The sequence below is a fragment of the Cinclus cinclus genome, chromosome 3 (assembly GCF_963662255.1).
Source record: "Cinclus cinclus chromosome 3, bCinCin1.1, whole genome shotgun sequence".
In the NCBI taxonomy this organism is placed as follows: domain Eukaryota; kingdom Metazoa; phylum Chordata; class Aves; order Passeriformes; family Cinclidae; genus Cinclus; species Cinclus cinclus.
The window spans coordinates 82,171,342-82,198,531 of NC_085048.1; the positions used below are offsets into that span (position 1 = coordinate 82,171,342).

Here is a 27,190-nt window from a genome sequence, read left to right on the forward strand (position 1 = left end):
AAATAAATAAATACACCAGAAATTAAACCAAGCAGGTCTAAAATTCTTAGCAGATGGCTCCATATTGCAGGTCACATGGCCAAGCAGCAAGACAGATAAGCCAGCTCAGCCACAGACGGAGGGGTCAGCTCTGGCACCTGACAGTCTCATTTCTCTTAGATTCCCTCCATAGCAGGGAAAGCTTCAGGGAGCTCTGAGAGGCCAAAAGCTCCATCTTAGCCACTCTGCAAAAACATCTCCATGCCCAAAACATGTCTCAAGACCACTTTAAAGAGAGCAGTTAATATCCAAGCTTATATTTCAGGAGGGGGCAGGGCAGCAGCAAGAAGCACTGACACTGAGCTATGGCTTCAACAGTTGATCGAAACAGTTTAATGCATTTCCATTTCCAGTTGCATGGATCCAGCCATGCTTCTTACTTATTTACAGTATCACCCCCTCCCCTGCTCCCCACTCCTGTGTTTGCTACATGGATAACAGAGGAAATTGATGCTGACTATCGCCTGCCTGATGTACAGCACTGCCAATGGGTTCAGCAGGATTTTAAAGAGCAATGAGTCAACAGTGTGTGACCAGGAATAACATTTGCCAGCGTGTGAGCTTGAATAGGAAAACATATCTATGCCCACCTGAACATTAGTTAAAGTGACAATGGGAACAGATGCCCCTGCAGGACGTGTTCTGGCAGTATTCCAGGGCAGGGCAGAGCCAGACCCACTAGTCACCAGCCCCAAAGTAATGCCTGTGTCCAGGACTATAAATGGCTCCTGAAGTCCTGATAACCATTCCTCCAAAGGGAATGCCAGTCTGCTTTCCTGATTACACCTAACATTTACTATGCTTTGAAGATAAAGCACAATAACTCACCTACTTCCTAATGTGGCAGGACTTTATCTAAGGACAGTAAGTGTAATCCTTTGTAAATCAATCACAGATCATTGTGGGCTATTACTTTAGATCCAGAAGAGGTAAAATTCACAGGCCATGTTATTGCAGAGAATGAGATACTCAGGTGAGTATCCTTTTCTAATCTTTCTTCCTGCAAATATTTCACCTACAGTATGATCCCAACATGGGAAACAGGGCCAACTTTCAGACTTGGCTGTTGAAAACAAAGTCAGCCCTATATAACTATCGCCTTTTCCTCCTACTCTTCTTTCACTGGGCACTCAGGGACACCAAAACCTCTGCCACAGACAAAAAAAAAACATCAGCAAAAAATCTGCTTATCTCATCTTCAGAACCTGGTGAAGTAATTAACAACTCAACAGAAGACACAGGTGCTCTTCTACCAGGCTTTGATGGTTAGCCAAAGAGGGAGAGGTCATTCAGATGGACAAGTGTAAGCCTGAGACAGCAAGCAGTGAGTGCCGTGAAGGAGGACAAAACCATCTGCTGGAAAATATGGGAGTAGATGTATCAAGGATCAGGTGGGATGAGGAGTTCAGGGTTGAACTGGGCTTGGATGGAGATGTGCAGTAGTTTATAAGATGTCGTTTAGGACTGCCAAAGCATCAGAGCTGACAGAATATTATTCAAGCAGGAAAATGTACTAAGATTGCAATTTTCACCACACTGTTTTATGAGGCTCTAACAGAGCAAATGTCATATTCACCATGGTAAGACAGTCATCTCAAGGGCTAACTCTAGCAACAGCCAGACTTTAGAGTCACTACGGACCTTTGTAATTCCTGGAAATACTGTTTTGACCAGCATTTTACATTACATGGCTAATACAGGTCTTTCAATTTGTTGTTACATACTTGCTGAATTAGTACCTAAGTAGCATCCTTTTCACTGATTTACACATGCATGCTTTCTTTCCTCTCATACATATCAGCACAAATGACACTATTGTGCTCCAAAACCCAGACTGCTGCACATTTTTCAAGCCCAGTGTCTGTTTCACAGCCTTTGACTAGTTCCCCTTCACAGGGTGGCCCAGCCCTGATTTTAAACACACCTCTGCAGAGGATTCATTTTTCTGCTGGGATTTTCTCAAGTACCTGGTTCTGAAAAAAACCCTTGATAACAGCATCAGAGATAGCATCGATATTATTAACAGCACTCTGACACTCCATTAATATTTTTATTTCAAGACTTTGAAGTGCTATGTTTATTATGGTCCACAAATCTTTGATGAGATGGGTCAGTTTTATTTCTGTTTTGAAGATACAGGAAAAAAATGACAATACATTGCAAATCCAAGTGTAGATTCCCAGGAGTTCTGACAAGCCCAGTCTCTCACTCTAACCATTATACAACATTTCTTCATCTTAAACACAAAGATATAAGGCTGCACAGACTTTCATAAACTTATTAATTTTTGAAAGCGCTATACTACAGACCAAGAAGTCCAGGGAACAGATCATCTATCCTGTCAGAGAGCTGATGATAGACAATTTCAGCTCATGAGCTTAAAGAAAACCAATTTCTTCTGCTTTCTAGATACAAAAAGAAAAACAACTTTTTCTGCTTTCTAAATACAAAAAGAAATGCTAAGACGTCCAAACACCTTTTTTTGACAGCTGACTTGTTCTTTTAGTCTTCTTATTCTCTTTCCACTATTACAGTGCAGTTGGAAAAACCTATTTCGGGACTGGTTTGTTACAATACAGCACTATATGCACGAGGATGAAGGGAGAAAACCGAGGGAAAAGGGAAACACAGAAACAGGTTCTGACATCTAATCAGATCTGCTGTATTGATTTTGCAACTTTAGCTTTGGAGCAAATCAGAGAAACAGCCACATTACCATCCTGAAAGCGCTGCTCCCTGGAGCGAGGCCGGCTCCGGAGGAGCTCCCGCGGCCGCACAAACAGGCGCCCGGGATGCGCACACACGCGCGGCCCCCAGGATGCGCTCCGCTCCGACGGGACGCGCGGGCTGCGCGAGGAGAGAGAAGCGCTCATCACGGAGGCTGCGGGAGCCACACGATCTCCATTTCCAACGAGATGAGAATTCCAGAGCAAGCCACCGAACTAATGAGCTGCCCACGCTGGAAAGCTGTGTTTCAATTAACCACGGCAGCCCTGCCGCACCCACATCCTTCCAGCAGCATGAACAAGGAGGAGAGGGATAAACAGCGATTCTTGTTTCTGGGTCTATTTTCTGCATGAAGGGAAAGGGAGGAGGCTGTAAAAGGGACGAGGGCAATTCTTGCCCTACTTTCTTGGTTTGCAGTTTCTTTATCATACTAATGGAAGCAGCAATTGACGGCATGGAAACCAAAGCTGCCTGCTGAGGCGCAGAACGGGCAGTGTCACCATAAAGTCCTTCCACATTTTCCAGGCAGGAGGAGACAGCTCAGGTGCACACTCAGTATGCACCCCACTTCCACTAAGGGTACACAGAACTGAATAACAGGGGAAGGGGGCTGTTTGGGTGGGCTGGCACGTGGATTATATGACCATTACTTGGGCAAAATCACGATAAAGCACTGCTTGGCAACGGGAAGAGCTATAGGAAGAGCATCTCTTTACACGGAAGTTCATCACATCTTTGCTTTCTTGAGGGTTACATCATAGCTTCTGCCACAGACAGCTTCTGGCTTGCACCTACAATCTTTCTTGTGTGGGGAATCGAGTCCTTCTCCATCAGCCCAAGGTTCAGGTCTGTGATCCCCCTCCAGGCCACCTAGCAAGACTGAAATCATCCCACGCTCAGCACTGTTGCTCCCTCTGCAGGGACAGTGAGGGTCAAGCGAGGTCCACAAAGCTTTCAAACAGCAACACCAAACCGGGGACACCAGCAAACACCAGCAGGTCTGATGGTTCTTTGCTCCCTAGTGAAATTTTGCTGTATCTCTCATCGTCTCTTGATGTGACCAAGAGTTACTTCCTCTGCCATGTCCCTCCAAGTTCTATGACTGAACCAAGCTGCCTTCCTGAACAGCTCAAACCAAGACCCACATTAAGGGAAGCTTCTCCACACATACTTACCTGCCTAGAAATCTTCACACATTTCCCTATCTCATCCTGTAATCTAAACCCGACATGCTCCTGAATAGATAGAGATAATTTTAAAAGGGGCTCTTCAAATACTCAGAGTGCCTACAGGATTTCACACACCTCTGTTATTGCTGTGCTCCCAGCATCTCACATCTGTGAGTAGTTTGTCTGGTTGGTTTCAGCCAGGTTGTTTGCTCTGGTCTGACTTCTCTTATTCCTGGGGAGCGAGCCTGCAGAAGTGTGGCAGCATGTCTAATGAGTGCTGCTGTGCTGTGTCTGGAGGCTCGTCAGTCACAGCCCACAGGCAGCATGCCCAGGTGTAAATTAACCTGTTCCCTGCCCACCCCACACCTGTCAGACCTGCACTGCTCAGAATACTCTGACAGCGTTCAACAATTGCACCGTAGTAATGGGACGAGGTCTACAGGGAGACCCAAGGCATTTTATCTGGCTGCCTTCCCCCAGTCTGATTTGAAATCTTGTGTGAGAGAGAGCACAGGCTGCTGCATGTCAAAACACACCTCAACAGCTGTGGGAGCTGAGCAGGCACTCACTTCTCCAGAGGGAGAAACCACTGCAGGGAAAGGATGGAGATGTCACCCAATGCAGCATCCCACCCTCTGTGTTCACCTCTGTGTACAGATACTGCCTTCAACTGGATCTGGGAGAGTCGCCCATAGCCAAAATCACCCCACACACCTGCTAAGAATCAGCTTCCCGTTACTCACAGTCTGGTTGAAATTAATGAAAACCATTTGGGAGTATAGATTCCCTGTTAGGTTTACCTATCACTACTTTTCAGACAAAGTGATTCAGGCATATCCAGGGGTAGCTAAGTTGAAGAAAGCATTGTGGCATGGAAATGGTCTGAATAACATTAATTTTCTACTTTTTGAGTGCTTGACTTTACAAACTTACTAACATAGCCTGAGGGTATTTTATGCACATGTAATGCACATAAACACCCAGTAAAACTCCACTCACCCCCTGACACGGAAATAGAAACCATTGTACACAAATACACACAACACCTCTCCCTTCCACTTGCAACATGCTTGCCATATGGTACCCTGCCCTTAGCCTGACCAATTATGTATAAACTGTTCAAAGGTCCCCAGACAAAAGACACGTGTCTGCTCAGCCCAGTAAGAAAGGTCAACCCTGCCTAAACCCTGAACTTTTGTGTACACAGGCATTCAGGCAGGCACTCCAGCACTGCATGGTTGTACTCACACTGCACGTTGAGCTGCACCAGGGCTTCCCGGGGTCTGATGTTAAATCCATTGTACCTGGCTGTCTGACACTTATAGGTCCCACTCATTTCTCGGCTCACGCTCTCCAGGTGCAGCTTCCCATCGTATGTCTCCATTGTCATTGTCCCTGAAGGCATGGGGGTTTCCTTATCTACCCGGGACCAGATGATGGGTGGTTTTGGCTTTCCTCGAACCTCGCACTGCAGCTCAGCCCTGGAGCCTTCCCGCACAGTGATGGCAGACTGGCCCTTAGGGACACTGATTGTTGGTGGCACTGAAAGAGAGAGTGACAAGAAGGGAATCATTTTACACTGAGTTTTCAGCAAGTAAGGAATATTCTTCAGATGTTTCTGATTGTGTCACACCAACAGCCTTGAATTCCAAAGGTTTCCACCTGACACGCTCCAGTCCCTCTATGAACACACTGTCCATACAAGTAATCCTACAGGATCTGGAGCTTCAGGGTACCAAGGAGGATTCCAGCCTTTCCAGCAGTGTGTCCCAATATCAATGGTGAGGGCCAGCTGTATTGAGGCAGACTCCAGGCTCCCACCCCTGTTTGCAAAATGCTATCCAGCAGCAGGGATAGCATCAAGGAGCACAAAGGCAAAAGCCTCTTTGATCCATTTCTCAATTTCTGGTCAGTGAATTTCTCAAGTGGAACTGCAGTCTTTTGGCCAAAAATAGAAGTCATGTCTGTCAAGGTGTCTAGATACCTTATCCAGGTCAGACCAAAACCAAGACTTAAAGGGCAAGTGCTTGTAGATTCCATCTCCAGCCTTCTCAGGGGTCCAAGATCCCTGGTTGTTCCTAAACCACAGCTAGGAGTTAGCTCTGTTAAGTGTCTTTCCTTATTTTACTTTTATTATTTATTTTGCTTTTATTTTGCTTTTATTAGTGAATGCACTGGGAATTTGTCACACCATTAAACCTCTGGCTCATCTGAGTGAGAGATGGGTCCCAGCAACAATCACTCCTGGCATCCCTTCAAGGCTGGGAAGAGCTCACACAGCAGAATTGCTGCCAAGCCGAGGCTAGAGTTGGAGGCACAGTAACACTCAAGGAAATATCTAGCTATCAACTGAAAACCAAAACTTTGCTGATAAACAAAGCTTAAAAGAAATCCAGTGAATACAGGGTACTGAGATGTCAGTGGGAAGAGGTTTGCTGTTCACATCCCTAATTCCACAAAGAGCCCAGAAAGGGGATTTTTGTGCTAAACCACACATAATATTGACAATTTATTTGTGTTAGACTTTAGAGTCAGCAGTTCAGCTGAGATAAATATGGTCACAATCTTTTCTGAAAGCTCCTTTTTCAGCCCTTCCTTCTGACAGTGGCAACACTTGGATTGACACTTCCATAACTGCAAGGGCCATGTACTTAGTTTCCATTTAAATCAAAATATAGACCTACAGAAGCTGTAACAAGCTGGTCTGACCAACATTAGCCCAATTCAGCTCCAGCAAAGGAGAGTGTGCTATGGTAATTGTAAATGTTATAGCCTGCAGCTCTTTATGAACAGATTTAGGATGGATCCAGCCTAATCTCCCTCTGCAGTGACCTCCCTATGCAACAAGGAGGCCACATTTTCAATTTGCAGGTCTCCTGTGGGCCAGGGAATCTCATCTCACCCTGTCCTGCATGGTGTGAAAGGACGGCAGCACTTTCAGTGCTGATGCTGCCGGCAGCCGCTCACCTGGCGAGCAGCAATTTTCTCCACAGGTAAAGTTGTAAATTGCATTTGAAGTTTTTTTTTTAATTAAAGCTATCTCCTTGGAGTGGCTCAGTGGAGGCAGCCGCTTTGATGAGCTCAGGTTTTGCTCAGTGGGGAAACACGGAGCCACTGCTGCTGCCCTCTTGCTCTGATCCTGTGGTTTGGGGAAAATCTGATGTTTTATATGGGAAGCACATGATGGAGGCGGCTCGGTGTTGGTTGTGGGGATGTTGTATGTTGGACAGCCTTGGCTGCTGCATGGGGCGCTGCTCCAGCAGGGATGACTGTTTTCATTCCCTGGGACACACAGTGGTCCTGCTGGCCCAGGCTGCCAAAGAGAGGCTTCAAAATAGCCCAGGCTGCCCTCCCTCCCTTCCTCATCTGCAGCATCCAGACAAGCATATGGGACTCACTCTCCTCCAGACAGGCACAGGGCAACCTGTCACCACAAACACCTCCTTTGAGACAGCAACTGACTGGTGCTTGGACCAACACCTGCACTGACAGACACTGCCAAGCCTCTGGGTGGAATCATCCAGGGTCTCCCAGCTCTTCACAGCCCCCTACCCTTGCAGTCTTAGACAACTGCACTCCGCCATCTAGTGATCTTGGGCAAAAAGAATTGTTCCAGGTGGTATCAGCCACACAAATTTGGGAGAGCAAATTTTGCACCAGGATTGGTGAGTTCCCCCAGTTTTGTTCCCTGTTGGTATAACAGGGTTGGTTTGGCTGGCATGGAGAGGTCCTACCTTCCATAGCTGTCCACAGAAAGGAAGCACCATTCCTCAGTGTTTAGTGTATCCATGGCACAGTCAGGGCTCAGTCACCAGGCTGCCAACAAGAACTGGATGCAATCCTATTGGGAGCAGGCTGGCCCCAGTATTTCTAATGGGAGACAAGGGCTTCCCAAAACATCAACAGCACTTTTTCTGGGGAGCTGAAGTCAGCAGCATCCAGAATCAAGAGTGAGATCAGTCTAGCCTGTGGATCCAGCACAACCAGGGAATGAGAAGTAATATTCTGTGAAGGTGTAGGTCAAAATCTGTGGGCAGCTGACTCCCCTGAGGAGTCTTTCATCAGATTACTAATGCTGTGCTTCTTTGTGCTGTACCCTCATGGTCCTGGAAAGGCAGCACAATGGTATGGATGTAATGGAGACCACAGCTGGACCCACCACTTCCCCAGAAACAGAAAAACAGCCCTGAGACTCTGTATTTTAGTCCCCAGAGTGACTGACACTGACATATTTGTCCTGTTCCCACTGAGCCATGGGGTGAAGCTCTGACCCTGATTTTATATAGGCATTTATAACACTTGGGCCCTAAGACAGGCTGCATTTGCAATCCAGCAAATATTAAAAGTCTTCACAGAATTTCTATCCTGGACACAATACCAAAGAAAAGAAAGAGCAGCTTGCTTTCTCTTTTTTTCTAAGCAAAGGGACACTTGAAATTTGCTGAAATACTACCACTTCTTCCTTCCTTCCTTCACAGTGTGGAGGTTTGTTTGAACTGTCTCTGTAGCTTTGACTGGAGTGCACTTTGGACTTTTCACAGGGAGAAAATATAAAGGAAGATCTGCTTGGTACATAATACATCTGACAGAGAAGTTGTAACTATTACCCATCTCCAATCTGAGCCAAGTGCTTGCCCGAGGATGTAAGACCTTTCTCTACTAACATTCAAGACATGCATGCGAGGTTCTTCAAAAAAGCCAGAGGCATGGGGCTGTGGGGCAGCCAGAGGTGCCAAACACTCCTCTGGGGTCTCCACCTGCCAGAGAGAGGCTCACCTGTCTCTGAGGAGATGTTCACCTCCACACTGAGGTCAGGAATGGGTGCTCCCTGGAAGGTAGCCACACACAGGTAGGTGCCATAGTCACTAAATCTCAGGTCAATAATCTCCAAGCTGCAGGTCACAGGGGGGAGCTCGGGGTCATTGCGGGTGATGAGCAACCGGTCTGAGAACCTGGCTGGTTTTCCGTTCTTGTACCACGAATAGACAACCTTCTCCTGGGGGACAGCATCTACATGGCATGAGAGCTTCAAGTCCTGGCCTAACTGGATGGTCTCGCTCTCTTTGATCACATCAGGAGTGATTTGGAATGTGGCATTCTTCATGGCTGAGGTGAAGAGAAGTGCGAAACCGGTTAAGGATATCAAAGTATCCTGCAAGGGACAGGAAAACTGTTCTTTGCTCCTCAGGAAGGCAACATTTCCACACAAAATTTGCCCAAAGCCCACTCCCACTTTTGTTCCCCCAAAATGTCCCAAGTGCTTCACATCTGGCAGTCTGGGATCATCTAACTCAGGATAATGCTACAGCCCAGGATGAAGCTGCAAGCAGTGCTTGCACAGCTGTTGTTCTGGGAGCAGAGAAACTTGCACAGGCACTTCTCCAGAATATTAATTACTATTAAATATCACATTCGCCCTCAGCTGTACAAGAACAGCCAGGAGGAATGCAATTCCCCTGCTCCCTGAAAACGCACGCTCAGAGAAAAACAGCAACTTACATCGCACCAGCAGGTTCACAATCTTCTTTGCTGGGTTCCCCACATTGTTGATGGCCGTGCAGTTGTAGTAACCTGAGTCCTCCACACGGATCCTCCAGATGGTGAGGTTGCCTCCTTGCACAAGGCTATTGGGAGGCATTGGGCCAGGAGAGTGGGACCAAACCACTTCTGGCTGTGGGTCACCACCTGTCAGAGAGCACTGCATAGTGATGTTGTCACCAGGGTTGACCACCAGAGTCTCATTGACAGACAGCTTCAGAGCAGGTGGGGCTGGAAAAGCACAAAGAGAGGCACTTCAGAGCTTGAGAAAGACCCACCCACTTGCCTGTGCACAGCTTCATACTTTTTATGATTTGCTCTTGTTGATGGCTGCTTTGAGTAGGGACAGCTGGAAAGATCTATGGATTGATTACAAATATGAGTTGTTTGTGACTCTAAAGCGTGATCATTACCATGTCCTCAAGTGAGAACACTCTGCTCTTTTATGGCTAGGAAACAGAGCAGGCAGGACCTCACACTGCCCCAGAAAACATTCTACCTACAACACACTACTCTACCAGTAGTGCTTAGGACTGGGACACAAAGCAGCTCTGACATTTTATCAGTGCTCAGTGCAGGTTCTGTACGACTTAGGATGCAGGTCATAAGAAAAGCCTGATAAGACCACTCTGCCCATATAAGGGTGGCAAACAGACAACATTTGGCTGTGAAAAACCCAAGGCCTGAAGTTTCTTGACTCCTAATGCAAACAACTGCAGCCAGACATAAGGGCAATGGAAGGCTTTGTAGCCTTGACGGAGAAGTGAAGGAGAAAGGATAGCCTCAAAGGAGCCTGCTTGAACACAACCACTGCTTGTGCTTAGGGACAGCTGGCATTAAACCACTCCTCTCATTCAGAGTTTCCACCCCAAGAAGTGAGCTTTAGAGAAGGTGTATCATTTAAAAAAGCTATCCTCAGCTATGCCATTATATGCCTCTCTGTCTCTCACACCCAACTAGACATCTTTGAGAGGCAAATGCTTTGCCAAGCAGACAGTCTTTGCACCTTGGAGACTGATATGGAGGACCGGGACCTGTCTTCACCTTAACAGACCATTAACAGCGGCTCTGAACCTGTTCTTAATCTCCTTCACCTACTCAGGTGAAGGAGAATATGCTCCTCTGTCAAACATGCTTTTCTGTACACTTGGGGGCTATCATAATTACAGCAATTCTCCTTCACATTCAGTTAAGCAGAAACTGATTCAAAGTGTCTCACAACTTCTGCTTTTAATGCCCTGGTACCTGCTTTTTTTTGTTGTTGTTTTTTGTTTGTTTGTTTGTTTGTTTGTTTGTTTTATTTAATTTCTGCATCCTTCTCACTGCAACCCTCCCCAGTAACTGATCAGAAACCATTCCCTTTTTATTCTCTATTTCATTCCATGAAAAGTCTTTCAAAGCTTCTATGAGCACTATCATTGACTCCATGCAGAGAGAGCTGAGAAAGTAGCAGAACCCAGCAAAAAAACATGGAGTATGTTTTAACTAACAGCCATAATAATGCAAAATAAGACATTGTTCCATATTCATGAAGCCTGATTTAACAGCATCATTATTTCTGCCTCTTCTCTCCCTGGACCCTGTGTTAATGAGCTGTGCTGGATTTGTGTTGGGTCTCTGAATTACAGCCCATACAAACAAGGCAAGGAGGACTCTTCTCTCCTCAGCACCAGGGCCATAATTTAGTAGCACAACTACTGCCGTGCTGGGATATTGCTTTGGTGTACTGAATATAATGTCCTCCCTGGCCACTGCACATGCTATTTGTGTCAGAGGTGGAAGAAGGTGGCTCTTCTGCTACCTGCATGGGCCATTTTGAGGCCAGTGGTTGGAACCTTTGAATTTCGGGAGGCCACAGCCTGCAGCCATAGAGACTTTGCCAGATCTCTTTGCAGGAATCTTGTACATAGTGTGCAAGGGTTATTGCTTATTAAATAGCAAAGGAAGGATTTGTATGTCCTCACCAAGCTCCAGATGGTTTCATGAGATAGTATGAAGTCCAGAAATGCAATAGCTCAACTCACCATGGTTGGGCAGGACACATTCCTGTCACTAACTCAGCGTAGCTGACACCAAATAGCTGTTTCTGCCCTCGGACATTGAACTGGTCTCAGGTTCACAGTGCACAGACAAACTGGCAGATGCAGCCTCTTGCCTGGGAATCTCCATCCATCCCTGTCAGAGACATGGAAAACCTGCGACCAGCCCATGTCCAGAGAGAAGGTGTCAGAGCTGGGGAGTACAAACCAGAGGTCCTGAAGGCTCTGGTTAAAATTTAGGGATATTTAGGGTTGGATGTGCAAGTATCTGACCCACACTCATCCTGCTCATCTCTGGGCAAGGCAACATGTTAAAAAAATGTGACATAGTCCTAGCACTGCATCAGGGCAGGCTGTGTGTGCATGCATGAAGGAGGCAGGGAAACTGCAAATCTGCCACCTGCACAGCTCCAGGAAGCAAGCTCCCACGACATGCCCCAAAATGGAGCCTTGGCTGTGGCAGCCTGCATGGGCTACCACTCCCCATTCCCGCTCCCATCAGCAGACAGAGGTTAACAGACTGCAGACATTGTTATGCAGGAGATGATTCTCGTTTATTTGTAACCTGTGGCAATTCCTTTTGTTCTTGGCTCAGAAAACCTGCTGGCGGAGTCTGCCGAGCATCGAGGGGACCATTAAAAACAAAGAATCGCTTTCAATTCCCTTTGAAGTCCAATTTGCTGCAGTAAAACTGCAGGAGAATTAACCAGCTGGGCGGCATCATTTTGCAGAAATTGAGGAAGGGGGAAAAGTCAGGTTGATCCTGCTGGAGCAGGTGATGGCAGGCTGGTGCTGAACTGGTCCTGTGGCTCTGTGGACCCAACCTGCTGCTCTAGAGCCAGGCAACAGCAGCAGAGCAGAGGGGGAGCAGGGACACCTCCGTCCCACCAAGGTGCAGACAAAGAACCCATTCCCTGCTGCAAGGCCTAAGCTGCTGAATAGAGCTGGGGAGAAGTCCATCTCCTCACCAGAGACTATGATCTACCCAAAGGACATGGAGGAGCCAGCTGAGGAACATTAAATGAGCTGAGGAGATTCCTGTGGCCTGACCTGACCTGACCCACCAATTCACCTCAAGGTCTGTAGTGTCTGGACTATAATATTTAAGAGAGAGACATGTCCAAGCATTTCAGCATCCTTTGGGCCCTTCTCAGTTATAAAGGAAAAGACATCCTGAGTGAAGCTGCTCAGGATTCTGGGCACAGGCAAGTTTAGAGAAGCTGTGAAAGCACAAGCACAAAGGCAACAGGAAAAAAAAGGAGAGACTTAAAGAATTTCATTTAAATATTTCCTCATCTATGCACAATACTACCTACAGGGCAAGTAACCCATATAATATTTCATGTTAAATATAGTCATGCTATTTAACACAAACCCTGCTCACACTGCAATGCCAGCTTCATTTTCATTGCCAACTTTTAATACAATTTGCTAAGAACACATTTTCCATGGCCCCTTTGAGCTTGTAGTGCCAGGCTCCACTATAACTATGTATAAATATGCATCTATAATTAAAAAACAGGGGAAAAGAAACTAACCCTAGATAGATGTGCTAAAGAAGCTGGTGTAAATTGAGCCATATCGCTGACTTGTCATCGAGTACAACCTGAAAATACATTTTCCCCATTCACTTAGTTCAGGGGATTAATTGAAATGAAGAGTAGTTTCCCTGTGCTTGGGCTGGCAGGGGGAGTGGACATGAAGAGAAATTTGATTTTCTAACTCTTCAAAGGTAAAGGTACACAGGGAAGAAGAGCTGTATAATATCCCTTTCTTCATCATGAACAGAAGATAAGTTTTAAAGGGAATATTTCAACATTTGCTGCACATCCTGAGAGAAATTCAGCTAATAGGGTGAGTTGTTCGAGACTTGTTCAGAGATCTTACTACAAAGGGAATAAGTTTTTCTGACATGAGCTATAATTCACTTTCTTAAGCTCATTATTTTTATTCCTCCTACATAAAATGAGGCAACTATTGTTCAGCACCTTGGAACTGAACTCAGATCAATAAACATAATTTAAACAGTATCAACAATATCCTGTCAACAGTTAACAACATTAAAAAAAGTTCTGTTTCCACTGCACAAAGATGACACAAGGGATGCAAAATACTTTGTGCTACATTAGAGAGGTGAATAATTCAAACAGCTACAATGCCTTTCTCTGATCATGGAATGCCCCAGGGCTGGAAACAATTTCCTGACATTTACTAATTATTTGCAAATATTCAACATGCATGGGGGCTTTGCAGGTGGGGATTTTTTACTGTGTGTGTGGTTTTGGTTAGTTTTTGTTTTTTTGTTTGTTTTCTTTTTTTTTAATGGACAGGTTGCAATCAAGTCCTTGCCAGCATTTGATACATGACACTCAGTTATTGTTCACTTATTGCATGTCAAGCCACAGGCACCAAACTGAATCTGCTCACAACTGGAGATTCCCTCAAGCACTGCCAGTATGAATATGAGTGTAAATTTATTTATTGGGAAGGCACTGGAGATGCATGCTTTCCACAAACACAGGCACCAGCAGAGCCTGTTACCTGGGAGGTGCTGACCTCACAGCCTGGCAAACCAGGCTGGAATCATACATGGATGAATTATTTGTAAGAACTCCTGCAGCACTGCCCCACGCTAGACTGTATCAAATCTATTTTTAAAGTCACTTAGAATTATAAATAAATAAAACAGTGTATGAATTAGAAGTTACATAGTGCCTCAACACCTACACGCAGTCTGTTTTAATGATCTCATGGCAGGCTTGGCCAAGGCAGTGGCTATATGCAATGCTATGAGAAACTAGAGCAGCCCTGGCCACAGGACTTCCATGTGAAGGATCTGAAATGCCAGCAGCCATGTAAATGAGGTTGAGGTGCTGCAGGCCCTGGACAGAGTGCTCTGTTATCCTCCTGGAGGAGTAAAGGCTGAGTTGAGGAGACAGGTGAAGGGTAAGGCTGAAAGGACCCTTCCTGTCCCCTCTTACCTGTGGTGTTTGTGAGCTGGAAGGTGATAGCTTTGTCAGGGATACTGCAGACATTGCGGACAGACACCTGGCATGTGTAGCTGGCATAATCCTGAGGTCGAAGGTTCTTCAGCTTCAGGACTTTGGTTTCACCCTGGGATTTGGAAAAAACAGGGACAAAAAAAAAAAAAAGACACAGGTGTCCAAAGCACAGATCATCATTCCAAGCCCATATCCTATCCCGAAGTTTACAGATTATCAGAAGCTCCTATGAAAACCTTAGGAGCTGTGCAGATTTCAAGGCCCTCCCCCCCCCCCCCCCCCCCCAGTTCTATCTAAAGGACACATGAAATGCTTGCAGTGGTCATTTCACCTACAGGGTTTCACAAAATATACAGCAACTGTCTGACATGACCTGAAAGCACTGCCAAACAAGTCTGGGCATGATTTCTCATCAACTACTGCCAGAAACATCTTGTAGAACATGACAAACATTAGCTATCCCAGAACAGACACTGAGATCTAACTCTGAGATGTCAATAGGAACCCAAAGGAAGTCACTCGGGACTCAACATTGCCAAACCAAAGTAAATCAGAGAAGATTGAAGCATTAATACTGGCCTAAATATGACAAGTTCAACAGTTATGCTCTAGAAATCTGCAGTACAGGAGGAAAAATACATTAGAGAAATACTCAAAGACCTTCCAAAACTTTCTGATCCCTCCTCTCCAGATTCTAATCTCATTTGTGCTGATGTAAATCCAGAGTGACTGCAGAGACTTCAATAGCCTTTTCTCATTCTAAGGTAACAAATAAAATCACTCTCTGCACTCCATTAGTTACTGGCTTCTTATAGAAACATAATCAAGTTGTTACATTAACCATAGACACGCTATGTAGACTTTTATTTATGGAATGCAGAAAGCTCTGAGAATCATCCTATGGTTTGCACACCCTGCAACTCATATGTCTTCCACTGACAGCTTGGTGCTGTTGTTCTCCTTGAGTTTGTCTAAATCTCTTTTGGAGAACCCATTCCATAACTGCCTGCAAGTGTAAGGAGGTGTCAGCATGACAAATCCTCCTGAGGACAACCTCAGGGGACTGGACAATGAGTTCAGGAATGCTAATATGCAGAGAACAAGGATGTGAAGTGAGTAAATTAGAATTATATAACCTAGGACACCAATAACCCTAGGAAAGTCCTGTCCCCTGAGGATGGTTGCTATGCCTCACAAATTATGGCATTTACGATATGAAGGTCATCTACATACCTACATGGTCTTCTGTATCCTGTTTATTGATTAGTGAATTTAGGAAGATCTGTATAAACCCTCAGTGTAAGTAAGTTTTAAAAAGCTTAAACAGTGAAATCTTCACCTTGTTTTTAATGTGAAAGCCCATTCAAACCTGACACTGATAGAGGTCCATCTCTAAGGCAACACTGCAAACTCCAGTGAAAGGTACTTTGTTAAACATTCCAGCAGGATTTTCCCCTTCCAACAGTGTTGCAGAGGTGTGTTTTTGTTAACTACAACTCTTACCAACCCAAACTTACAGGCTTATGCTGGTGTTAAGGAGAGGATGGCAAGGGCATGCCTGTCTGAGCACAGCAGTCCCAGCACCCTCTTTCAGAGCTGGGAATGACCCATCATGTCAGGAGCATCGCCTGACAGGAGTTGCAGCACACTGGCTCATTTAAACATTAATGCTGATACATGGTGAATTTTTGCCAGATGCCTTATTCAGCTAGAGAAAATATCCTAAATCCTAAGACATCCTCTCATTAGGCAACATCTCCTGTTAATTACACCAAGCCCCGTGGAAACTGGAAGAGCCCATGGTGGCTTCCTCCAAGGCCAGGGATGTCCTAGTTGGGAGCCACATAGCACACAGACACAGCTGTCTTCAGGGCCAAACAGCAGTGCTGACCTACAGCGTTTCTGCAAATCTGCCACTAACCTGCAGCTCTCTCCTCCCTCCTCATCCCCCTGAATATTTCCATTTGGATGCCCATTTCCATGACCTACAGAGATGGTGTGTTTCAATAAAATATGAACATGACTACATTAACTTAAAGGTTGCCTGGGGCATTGCTCAGAAATCAAACTCAGCCAGAATGTGCTCTGGGCCCAGCTTTGGGAATGCAGGAATGTGCTTGGGATGAAACCGGTGCCCTGGGGAGCTGCCTTTTCAGCCCTCCCTTCCCACCCATGTGCTCCCTAGCAGCCTTGCTGGTAGTACAGGGGCTGATTAGCATCTAATGGACATTCAGATCCGGAGCTCAGTTTAGAGTAATATGCCCAGAGTGCCCTGGCAAAAGAAAATTTCCTTTCAATCTCCCATCACATTGGCAGGCTAATTACTGTGAAAAAAGTGGTGTTTATGGGGTAAATCTAGCTGTGCAGGGCAAGTCCAACACTGGCAAGGAGGAGAAGGAGAAAAGATGCGGACACCTTGGACACAGGACAACAGTCAGGAAATTCCCAAGCAGCTGGGCTCCCCATTACTTGTGACCATTAGAAAAAACTCATGGATCCCATAGCAATGCCTGCCATTTTCTCACACTGCTAAACAGGAAGCCCTCCCCTGATATATGGAGTTTGGGTACTCCATTAAGGAAAAAAAAAAAATAGTGATAGGACATAGAGGAAATCCAGTCTTGGGATTGTTTGGATTTTAGTCTCAGCCATCCACATAACCTCAGTAGGGGAGCTGTGTCACTGCTCTCAGGGACAGTGATGAAAAGGGAAAGGTCCTCCTAGGCCACACTCCATCCTACTGCTCTGCTCCTCTTGCACCCTGGGAATTGCACTCAGAAGGAAGGTCTACCAGCCCTTCTGGAGGCAGCGCTCCTTGCAGCAGCCTGCACCCTCTCCCCAGCATTATAATTCATGCAGGGAAGGAAACACCACCCAATACAGCACCCTGCATCAGCAAGACACTCAACACAAGCTGTCAGAGGTTTGGTTATTTTCACCTGCGTATAAAGGGGTTCATAGATGTCCACACCATTGTCCTGACTGTGAGAAAGTGTCTCAGCTCCCCGTTTCCAGATGAAGCGAGCGGGTGGGTTGGAGTTGACAGTGCAGCGGAGGAAGACAGTCTTCTCCTGGTAGAAGCTGCCACGTACATCACTGATGGTCTGGTGAACGGTGAGAACAGGTTCATCTAGGTCTGGAAGGGAGGGAAGGAGGGTCGCAGCCACGGTTAGAAAAGCTTTGTCTGTGTGCACAGCCTGCAGAGCAGATGATGCTCCAGGTGCCACTGAGGAGAGGGGAAGGTCCCGCACATTTGGCTGATGACAACTGCTGATTTAAAAGCTGATCTGAGGACAGGTAGTACAACCAATATCTAAAGGGAACAGACAGGAGAAGCCAGAAATCTCTCGCTCACCACACAAACCTTCAGAGAACAGAAAGCAGTCTCTGGTTTGCAGTCCTCAGAAAAAACACCTGCCTGTCACATGTGTCTCAGAGCAGTGGGCTGCCTCACATTCCCCAATGGCACCCCCCTACAGAAAATCACCACTTTCTACTTCAGTGACAGGTCAAAAAGATCCCAGGAAGCTATGCTCCATCATAATTTCTCCATTTTCTAGTTCCCAAATCTCTCCTGAAATCATGGGGTCAGCCCAGGGCTGTGAGATGTTCATACAAATGTCATGACAAGCCTTCAAGACAAGGAATTAAAGTAAAAAAATCAGGACAAGATCAAGGAGCTGAGTGTCATCTAGGCAGAGCAAGTCTCATGAGGAGTCATAGTAATATGAGATGCAAAACACTGTAACAGGAATGCATAATTTCTCTCTCTTCCTATTAAATATCTTTTGTGTATTTTCTTCGAATTCTATATCAAGTGTCCTTTGGCAACTTCTAGTCACTGCAACTCCATTACTCCTCCCTAAACTGATAAGATTATTTTTTTCTCTTTCTTTTCAGAAAATGCTCCTTTCAATTCCATTATTGCACCTGCACCAGACATGCAGCCACCACGACTGAATCAATGGTTATCAGTGCCTACACTTGCAAGGACAGAAGCAATATCCCTACAGGAAGAGGATTTTCTCCATCCATACAGAACATACTGCCCCCCTACAGTTGTCCACCTGCTAAAAAGGAACGATTTTCTCCGGAGTTGTAGCAGGTGCCAATGTCTGAACATCAAGGTAGCATGAGAGATGCCCCAGTAGATCTTGCTCCTCACAAAACCACTTTGAGACTGAGGTTAAATGTGAAGATCCCTTTTGACAATAACTGACCCTCTAAAATGGAAATCTGTCCCTGTGTCTTTAAGTATGTCTTATAAGACGCCTTTTGAGCTCAAGTTGAAGGAATTCTCTATTTTCAGGAGTGTTATCACCCCATCTTCAGCTGCAAGGAAACTGAGGTACATGTACCCAGTGCTCTCTTGCGCTGCCAGCATGATCCTCTGCACATGCTTAACACACTCATCACTTCCTGCCCACCCATGTCACCTAGTTTTCACAGTATTTTATTTTTCAAATTTTTAAGTTTGGAGATCTGACTCCCAGAAAGGAAAAGGGAAGCAGGGATGAGTTTCTGCTAACAAGTCATCCAAACAGTGTATGCTCTCTGCTGAATCACAAGTGTCAACTTGTGGGTTTGCATCTTTTAGTGAGCTGTATGCTCAGCAGACAGCAATTGTTATGAGACCTCAAATTTGTCTGCTTGACCATAGCTCAGAGATATAAGTAGAGCCATTAATGGAATAATGACAAGACACAAAATATATCCCAGAAAATAAAAAAAAACTCTGCCAACCAAAAAATGCCCATGGCTGAAGAAAAACATATGCAGATGGAAATAAAAAGTCACCTCTCCATACAGTGCTGTCTTCATGTGGCCATAGGATGACATCAAATTCTTTTGGACCAGGACCCTGAGCACAGCCTCTCTTCTTTTCCTCATTCTTTGTCCTTAACTCTCCTTTATTTCTCAAACTTCACATGGATAACTGCAGCTGCCATCCTTCTGAGACTGTTTCTCAGCATGTAAAACACTTCCCTTATTAACTGAAGAAGCAGCTCACCATTCCAGTCTCCTGGCTCCCAGCTACTCCCCACACAGAAAACAACACCTTCCTTTCAGTTGCTAAAACTTTACTCCTTTGAATCCTTCAGCCTTCTTTTTTAGAAGTCAGCTCTAGGTCTAGCCCTCCTGAGAAAAGCTAAAATAAGACCTACGACAATGTGTATGTCCTTGGATGTAAGAGTAATGCCACTAATGTCAGTGAGCTGCTCAAATGATAAATTTGGCCCAAGGCTATCCAAGGAGACGATCACATGGGATGTTTCATGCACAATAAAAGCTTGTAAACATTCATTCTTTTCTTTTCTTCACTTTCTCTCTCTCCCACATGGAAATACTCAGAACAGCAGCTGCCTCTCTGCCAGTATCCAACCAATCCTTTAAAGCCTCACTGATGCCCACTTGGAGCAGAGGAATATCACGCTACACAGGTTAGTGTTTCCAGTTTAATATCCTCTTGGCACCAACGATGCTCTCTGTGCAACCTCCCTGTCAAACACTCAAAGTATGACTGAGGACTAGCAGCAGCTGTCAAGGACACCAAGGTACACATGAGGGTGATTACTTACCTCTAGCTAGAAAATGGGATGCAGGAAAAGAAGGGATTTGTTTTCAAATTCTGGTTCATTCAGCTGAAGGTTGCCTGGGTGAGTATTCAACAAAAACTGTGGCTTTTCCCATGTGTTCCCTTTGTACATACTGCAAATACTAGCAGAAAATAGTCTCTCCTCCCCAAAAACCAAGTGAGCAGAACAGAGGTGCAGTACCAAGTCCATCTGCAGAGTAGATGTTAGTATGAGAAAGCCCTTGGCCACCCCATTAGCCCCACAGTTCTACAGGTCAGAGCTGCATGAGGGACCATGGGATGCTACATCACTCTAGCTCCAGCCTGCACCAAGAGAACACCCTCAGGACATGAAGAGATTCATGGCACAGTCCTATTCCTAAAGACACAGGCCCCAGCAAGGTGTCACACTGAGCCTTGAGAAAACCAAATATCCTTTGCAATGGAGAGTTATCATATGCCTCCACCACACATAGGAGAAGAAACAGGCAGAGAAGCCAAGCAGATCTAGGGTAGGTGCCAGAGTGTCTCTAAACAAAGTGATGGAATACCAATGAAAGAACACTCATCCTATCCACAGTGGCTGCTTTTGAAGCAATCCATTTCCACAGCCTAGATAGGATAGTGCCCACACTACACTAATAAAGGGTAGGGAAAGGAAGGGATAGATGGGAGTTACTCCCAGCCATGTGGTATCACAGTGAACCTACCAAAAACTAAGGAAGCCCAGGTCTGTGGCACATTTTGTGAGAGTCACATCACAGTGGGGCTGGACAGCAGGACTAAAAGGAAGCAGTCAGGCAGCAGTTGCTGTCAGCAAAAAGGTCTGCCCAGACTCCAGGCATGCATTCGGGTTTTGAAGTGTGGAGGTTGTTCCCCTGGCAGGCGACCACAGTGCCCCTCAGCTCAGAAGGAAGGACCTTCTTGCTAGAAGGAATGTAGAACAGCTCATGACAGGTTCAGGGACAGATTCAGCTGCTTTATCACACTTTACAACTTTTTAGCATCAATCTCTTTCCTCCTTGGATAAGATGAGTGAGGAGAGGGATTTGGTGTTAGTTGGGCTGGAGAAAATTGGAATACTGGATACTCAAGGACAATATAATGGCAATCTCCAAGAGAGCAAAGCAAGTTGCCTCGACATTAAATCTTGGATTTCTCCCATTTAGGCCTTACAGAGTTTCATTTCCCTCCCCTCTGACTACATCAACCCAAAAATAAAGTCCAAGAAAAAGCCATTAAGATAAACTCTCAAAACTTGAAGCCCAAGGTGGAAAACCAGTAGCACCATGTCTGGGACTCAAGAAGGATTGGTACTCGCCAGAGAAATGTTGAGTCACCTTCACATTATGGACACTAAGACCAACCAGGGCAATGTTGAGTCACCTTCACATTTACCCTATCATAGCTCAGCCTCTTCAGCTGCATTCCACAGTTTTCAGCTCTGTTTCCAGCATGCTACAGAAGAAGCAATGCTAGGAACAGGACACTGGTTTCAGGAACGCCCCCAATATCCGGGGCACTACCAGCTTCAAGAAACATTGCTTGCTTCAAGCTCCGTCAGCTTCAAAATGAAGACAAAGAAAGAATCTCAGACAAGTGCTGGGGAACCCTGTCAGTGACAGACACCACAACACCTAGGCAAGAATAACTCACAGGGACAGCAGAACTACATTTTGGAAGGAATGGATCTAATCTCCTAGGCAAAAAAGACACTGAGGAGACCACGTCAATCCCTCTATTCCTGAATCAGGTGCGTGTGGTCCTAGGGCAATGCAGCTCCCTGCTGGCCCTGCAGCGAGGCAGAGACATGCAGTAGAACTGTGGGAAGGTCTGGGTTGCCGCTAAACGACTTACACTGCACATCTACTCGAATGGACTTGATGGCAGGGACCCCAACCCCATTTTCTGCTTTACAGTAATAGCGGCCCCCCTGCAGCCTTTGGATCTTCTCAATCCGAAGGGTCTCGTTAAGCACTGACGTCTCTTGGAATTTGTCCGATGCGCTGCCAGCAGTTTTGGTCCATCTCACCTGCATGAGAAAAAACAAGAGAAATGAAAGCAGGGACACAAAATAGATATCCAAAGATTCAGAAGAGCTCCCTTTGTTTCTCTTTCCCCTCCTCCCTAGCTACTTCCATAAAGAGGTCCTACAGCACCAGCACACTTACCAAAGCTTAACTACTGATCTCAGTATGTCTTAGCAGCCTAGCCACTGATTCTGGTCCATTGCCAATCCCTACATCCAGGAGTCCAGGACAACCCCTCAATTCACCAGACACACCCTGCATGTTTGCCACTCCTCATCTGATCTTGCAAACCCAGCAGCTTACTCAGTTTTATGCCACTATCTGCACAGCACATGACTTTCAGCATTCAGCCTTGAGACCCCACATGGCTGGTAGGCCATGACACTACAGCAGACACCAGCTCACAGCTATAGAGCTTTTACTGCAGTCCACACTCATCTTTTTTCTGGATAGCAAAGTTATTTCTGCTTTTTGTTTTTCTATGAGTGAAAAAATGCAGTTGCTATCTGACTCTTGCCCCTTTCCCACTGGGACCCCCTGTGTATTTTATTTTTGTAAATCATCCTTTTGCAGTACACAAGCTTTTCCTCTGCTTTTAAAGATACAGAGGAAAAAAAAAAAAGAAAAAATTCCCTTCAGATTTCAAGCTTTTCATTTCTTTGTCCCTATTTTACATGTCTTAAGATCTTGGCTTGCAGGGGCAACAGAGCTGCATGATATTTCATGGTGAATGGTGGCAAGAAGACAGCAATCCCGAAGACCGAAGGGTTTCTGTTTTGTCTGGAATGAGGTCCAGCCCTCACAGTGGCAGTACAAGCTTCCCCCTTGTTTTGTGCACTCCACACAATGAAAGAGAGAGATGGCGAGATGGCTTTTCTTAGTCCATTGGTTTTCTATATCTGCAACCTCCCTTCTAAATGCTGCTGACCACCAGCCTCCTACTCTGGAACAATTTAGACTCTGGAACTGAGATCCAGTAAGATCCGCCAGCAGAAAAAAGAGAGACTTTCATTCACCATTGGCTGTAGATAAGATGGACCAAATACCTTGGCCACTGCGACAGACTTTGCCTAAATCTCACTGCCATCACCTGATTGGTGCTGATGTTCTAGAAGAAGCAGGGGAGTCTACATCCCACCCTAGAGCACCAGGCTGATCAGATTTTTGGAGCTATTGACCATGGATTTATTCAGCCTTTGTAGGCTTATGAAATTGTTGGAGGGCACCAAGACTCTTGGAGTCTCCTGTTTTGAAGGACACTTCAGCTAGCTCTTTAATCTTTTCAATCACAATCTCATTTTAGTATTTTGGCCACATTATCATGCTTTAATAGCTGGCTGATAGAAAGGCAAAGGGAAGATTAAACAAAGGTTAGGATAAGAGCTTAGCTGGGGAAGAAATCAATCCATTAGGAGGGAGGGCAGAAATGGGATGCATGCCACATTTTATATGTGCAGGTTCCAGTCTCCCTGGTCATGCCTGGTTCCAGGCTCTGGTGCCCCCTGTGCAGGTCTGGACAGTGACAAGCCAGAGTGTTGCCCACTAGCACGCTGTCTGCAACAGGATCTGCTCCAGAAATCTCTCTAGCTACTCAGGCTCAAATTCCTACAACCTGCCAGGACCTTTCCACACATTCAACAGCTTCAGGCAGGGCCACTGCTACCAAAATCCCCATTTCTGCTGCACACAGGTATCATTTGCCCATCACTATCACAAGCCTAGGCTGGTTGTTTTTGCTGACTTGGTTCAGGTAAATTTCTTTTTACTGTTTCCAGAATATCCTTTTGATGGAAAAACCATTTCAAATCCTTGCCTTTGTCATCACCTCATTGCCAAGTAGCTCCTCACAAGCAAGCTCCCAGAGGCATTGGCTGGCATAAGAAGATGCATGGCTTCTTGCCACAAATATCTTTGGTAGGACTGAGGAACGGGGCCAAGCACGTATCACATGTGGCTCCCCTGAGTGTATTCTGGCACATCCAGCCTCGCAGTGTGCACCAGCTGCCACTCCAACCATGCTCTGTCCCAGAGCTGGAAGACCCAGGCTCTAGCCGAGTACCTCTATGGACACATCCACACTAACACTGAACTTCCCAGCCCAAGTATCTGAGTGCTGAGGTGACTGCATGGGCCTGAAGCTGTGCAAACCTCTGGGCACCCCAAGTAAGGGCTGCAACCATTAGTCAAGCTCAGTTTTGTACCTCCCCACTGTGTCTCTGACCACAGCATAGATGTGTCCAGTGCTGCAAGTCTGACTCTGCCTCTGCTTGGTGGCCACAAAGCAGTGAACAGTAGGCTCTGTGTGGGGCTCAATGAAGTGTACTACCAACAACTTCCTAAACTCCTCGAAGCATCATTCCCTTGTTTGTGCATCCAGAGAAGCTGAGAAACAGATGGACCATGAAGGACCGACTCCTAAGGCAAGCACATATGGGAAGCATCTTCTAGGATGTTCCTATTTTGTAATGAGAGGGTTGAAGATTTGATATTTCAGTTTGGACTTTCATTTTCTGGAGGGACTTCACATACTGAAGACAAGTAGAAGGTCTTTGTAATCTTCTGCAAAGGTTTGCAGAGTGTTTTGTATGAAAGCGTGCTTAAATGCTTCATAGCTTAACAAGCTAAGTACTTGCAAAATGGGGCATCCCAACCCGAGTCCAGTGTGCAGGAGAAAGCTGGACACCCCAGTTCTCCTCTTTGTAGAGACTACAAACAAGTGCCATGGGTGAGACTGAAGGGTTACCTGTGGCCGGGGGTGTCCTGTGACCAGACACTGCAGGACCAGCGTGTCCCCCTCCCGAATTGTGTAAACGCGTTCGCTGATGTTGTCTTCCTTCACCACGCATGCTTGCCCGGCATGGATGATTTGGGCCTGAGCAGGAGCTGTAGAAAGGAAAGAAGAGGTAAAGATGGAAATGAGCAGTACCCCATCTCCTTATGTCCATTGCCTAGGGTGGCATCTCCCACCTCTTAAGCCACTGAGGGGAAGAGCCAGGCAGTTCTGAGAATGAGTCACAGAGGTCTTAGGAGATATATTATTAAGAAATTTCCCCCATTTTCTGAGTGACTGATATCAACTACTATTTTAAAACCTTTGGTTCTGTTGGGATGAGCAGCTCTAGACACTGAAAAGTGGAATATGGAGTTTTTTTGGGGTGGACCCTCCTGCATGGATTGAGGACTAAAAATTTCCTGCTATCGTCTCTCCCAGAAAGGAGTATGTGCAAGCAGCTGTAGCAGGGACCTGGTCAAATCACAACTGCTCCATGCCTGTCTAAAATAAGCCTGATTACTATGATTTACCTTGCAGGGGGCTGGGATAACTACTGAGCAGAGTCAGAAAGGGCCCTGAAGCTCTGTACAGCTATTAGCACATATCCCTAGAACAGACATAGCATACACTGCAGGAAAAACAAGTCTTTTCCATATTAAATAGCAGCCTGTCTCAGCCCTGAGCCAGAGGAAACAGCCTCTGCAGGACCAGAGGGCCCCATAATCTGTAGAGATTTCTCCATCTAAGGCTGTTAATGAAGATCAACTGCTGCCAGTCCAGCCAGGAAAATGGGTGAAGACCAGTGCAGTGGAAAAGTACATAGACAGAAAGTCCCCAAAATAAAGTTATAAAGTGCCACAACCCCAAAAAGCACCTATAGCTCCACAACATCCCTGACGAGAAGCAGGAAGCTCTACTAGAACTGGATTTTATAAAGAAAAAAGTCTCAGCTCTGAAATTCTGTGCAAATAGCCTTCGGCTCCCTACTCCAAAGCGTTTGTGTGATCAGAGAAATGGCTGAGATGCATTGAAGGGGACCATGCAGCCCAGCCACACACCTGCACTTGTTTGAGGGGGAAACTCCAGTTGCACTTCAAGATACAGAGAAACCCACAAACACGTCTAGGAGTTGGTGTCTCACTGACAGTCCCCTGTGATACTTACACAGCTTGCTAGAATGCTTTCAGGTGACTCTGGAGTCACAGCTCTAGCTCCCATTAGTGGAATACAACAAAAATAAACAAACCACAGAGGAGGTGATCAAAGGGTTTAAAACAATGAGCCTCAGAATGCCTTCCTAAACAAGAATAAATTTTGCACAATCTGTTAAAGCTGAACCAAGCACCCACTTCTTCTTGAAGGTTAGCTGAGCTTCAAAGACTGCCTTAAAAAAAAAAAAATCATTCCCTTGGCATGACCAAAATACTCTAGACCAAATCACCTGGGCAAGAGAAGCACTCAGGTTTTTGCTGGTTTAATCCACCAGCAGTACAGACAGCAGGACAGGCTGGGCTCAGGCAGTGAAGAATATCTGCCTTTGAGATCAGCCTTTGGTGTCACCAGCCTCTGGTGTCACCACAATACACTGACCAAGAAGCAGGGACATGAGAGTGGACACCAGGCTGCTGGGAAAACTACCCTTGCTGCTGGGACTTTACAGCCTGCCATGGCCACCCAACATCTAGGCAGCAGCACTGCACATACAGCAAGCTAATCTCTCATTTTCCATCTCTTCCGTCTTTCCAGCATGGTGGCTCTTTGTTAAAATCATTATTACTCTCCCAACATGGACAAATCCCTCATCCTCTACCATCTTCCCCTTCTGCAGGCCTCCCAGGATGCCTGCCATTGCTCAGGCACCATGGAATGTCAAAACTGACTGTTAAGGCTTCACTGATAGAACTGAGCAGACGAATGACCTTCCCCTGCCTGGATGGCAGAGAGTCTTGTTGAGCCCAGGAGAAAGCACAAATCTGTATATTGTGCTTACACACATCTGTGTGTTAGTATACACATACATGTATGTGTGGACATATATGCAGATATGTAAATACATTAATTAAAACAGTGATTTATCAGGAAAAGACATCATGAATGCTTGTCAAGACAACAGTTGCAGGGGAGGAATTCAGAAGCCTCCATAACCTTTGCCAATACACCTTGATCCAAATGACAGCTTCTTGTGCTGTTTCAGCCCTCAGATCAGTTTTCTGCAGATCTGCCATAACACCTTTTGTTCCACTGTACTGCAGTGTACTGCTTACAGGGCTGAGACACAGGCTGTGATGTTGATCAATC

At 45.8% G+C, this 27,190-nt stretch overlaps 1 protein-coding gene across 1 annotated transcript in view; it reads right to left on the reverse strand.

Moving 5' to 3' along the window:
- MDGA1 (MAM domain containing glycosylphosphatidylinositol anchor 1) overlaps positions 1–27,190 on the reverse strand; it is a 137,909-nt gene that overhangs the window by 65,343 nt on the left and 45,376 nt on the right. The window contains exons 2-8 of the mRNA XM_062490317.1: positions 24,863–25,002; positions 21,947–22,121; positions 17,454–17,650; positions 14,494–14,626; positions 9,435–9,704; positions 8,712–9,041; positions 5,184–5,477 (exon numbers count right to left, since the gene is read on the reverse strand). Coding sequence (XP_062346301.1) covers positions 5,184–5,477; positions 8,712–9,041; positions 9,435–9,704; positions 14,494–14,626; positions 17,454–17,650; positions 21,947–22,121; positions 24,863–25,002 — 1,539 coding nt within the window. The remainder of the gene's footprint in view (positions 1–5,183; positions 5,478–8,711; positions 9,042–9,434; positions 9,705–14,493; positions 14,627–17,453; positions 17,651–21,946; positions 22,122–24,862; positions 25,003–27,190) is intronic.